The sequence below is a fragment of the Apaloderma vittatum genome, unplaced genomic scaffold (genome assembly GCF_000703405.1).
Source record: "Apaloderma vittatum isolate BGI_N311 unplaced genomic scaffold, ASM70340v1 scaffold27324, whole genome shotgun sequence".
In the NCBI taxonomy this organism is placed as follows: domain Eukaryota; kingdom Metazoa; phylum Chordata; class Aves; order Trogoniformes; family Trogonidae; genus Apaloderma; species Apaloderma vittatum.
Window position 1 is genome coordinate 4,059 of NW_009713635.1, and position 642 is coordinate 4,700.

At 57.8% G+C, this 642-nt stretch overlaps 1 protein-coding gene across 1 annotated transcript in view; it reads left to right on the forward strand.

Moving 5' to 3' along the window:
- LOC104273204 (phosphatidylinositol 3-kinase regulatory subunit beta-like) overlaps window positions 1–232 on the forward strand; it is a gene marked incomplete at its 5' end in the record, with an annotated part of 4,283 nt that extends 4,051 nt beyond the window's left edge. Inside the window, one exon of the mRNA XM_009868447.1 lies at window positions 56–232. Coding sequence (XP_009866749.1) covers window positions 56–232 — 177 coding nt within the window. The remainder of the gene's footprint in view (window positions 1–55) is intronic.
- Window positions 233–642: the final 410 nt, after the last annotated feature.

The following is a 642-nucleotide window of genomic DNA, read 5'->3' on the forward strand; positions in this document are numbered from 1 at the left end:
GCACAGCCCTCTCCCCTCTCCCAAAGAGCCGGTCAGATCCCTTTGTCGTTGGCAGATCACCCCGCTACGCATCACTGTAGAGCTGGGTTCCCAGTTCCTCGGTGCTACAGTGTTGGTCACAGCCTCACCCGAGTGGCCGCCGAGCGCTGCCGTGGCCGAGGAGCTCCCTGCCTGGATGCTGGAGGACGCTCCGCTACGCGTGTTCGTTCTTCGCTCTCGCTTCCCTCAGTGATCTTGCAGGCTGCAGTGGTGTCCGGTACGAGGGGTGCTGCTCTTCCCTGCAGAGACTCATTTAGAAAGGAGAAACCCCTCCGCGGGGCTTCTCGGCCGAGGGCTCCGGGCCGTGCCCCACGTCGCTGTCTTGTTCCTGGTGTCATAACCACCTCTTGAGTGTTGCTGTTCGGGGAGGGAGGACCGGGTTAGCAATGAACCTCTCACCTTAGTTGTGCCAACTAAGCTGTGAAATCCACGTTGGTACCCGTGTTTATCCCGGCGGAACCTATGGGATGCACAGCTCGTTTTTTCCAGCTGTCTTCAGTGAATCTTCGCAAACGTAACCCGTTGAAGCTAACTGTAGCCCTGTAAATACGGTTCTTTTTGTAATCGGCTGCTTACCTAGTACTGGTTTTGGCTGAGCCCCCG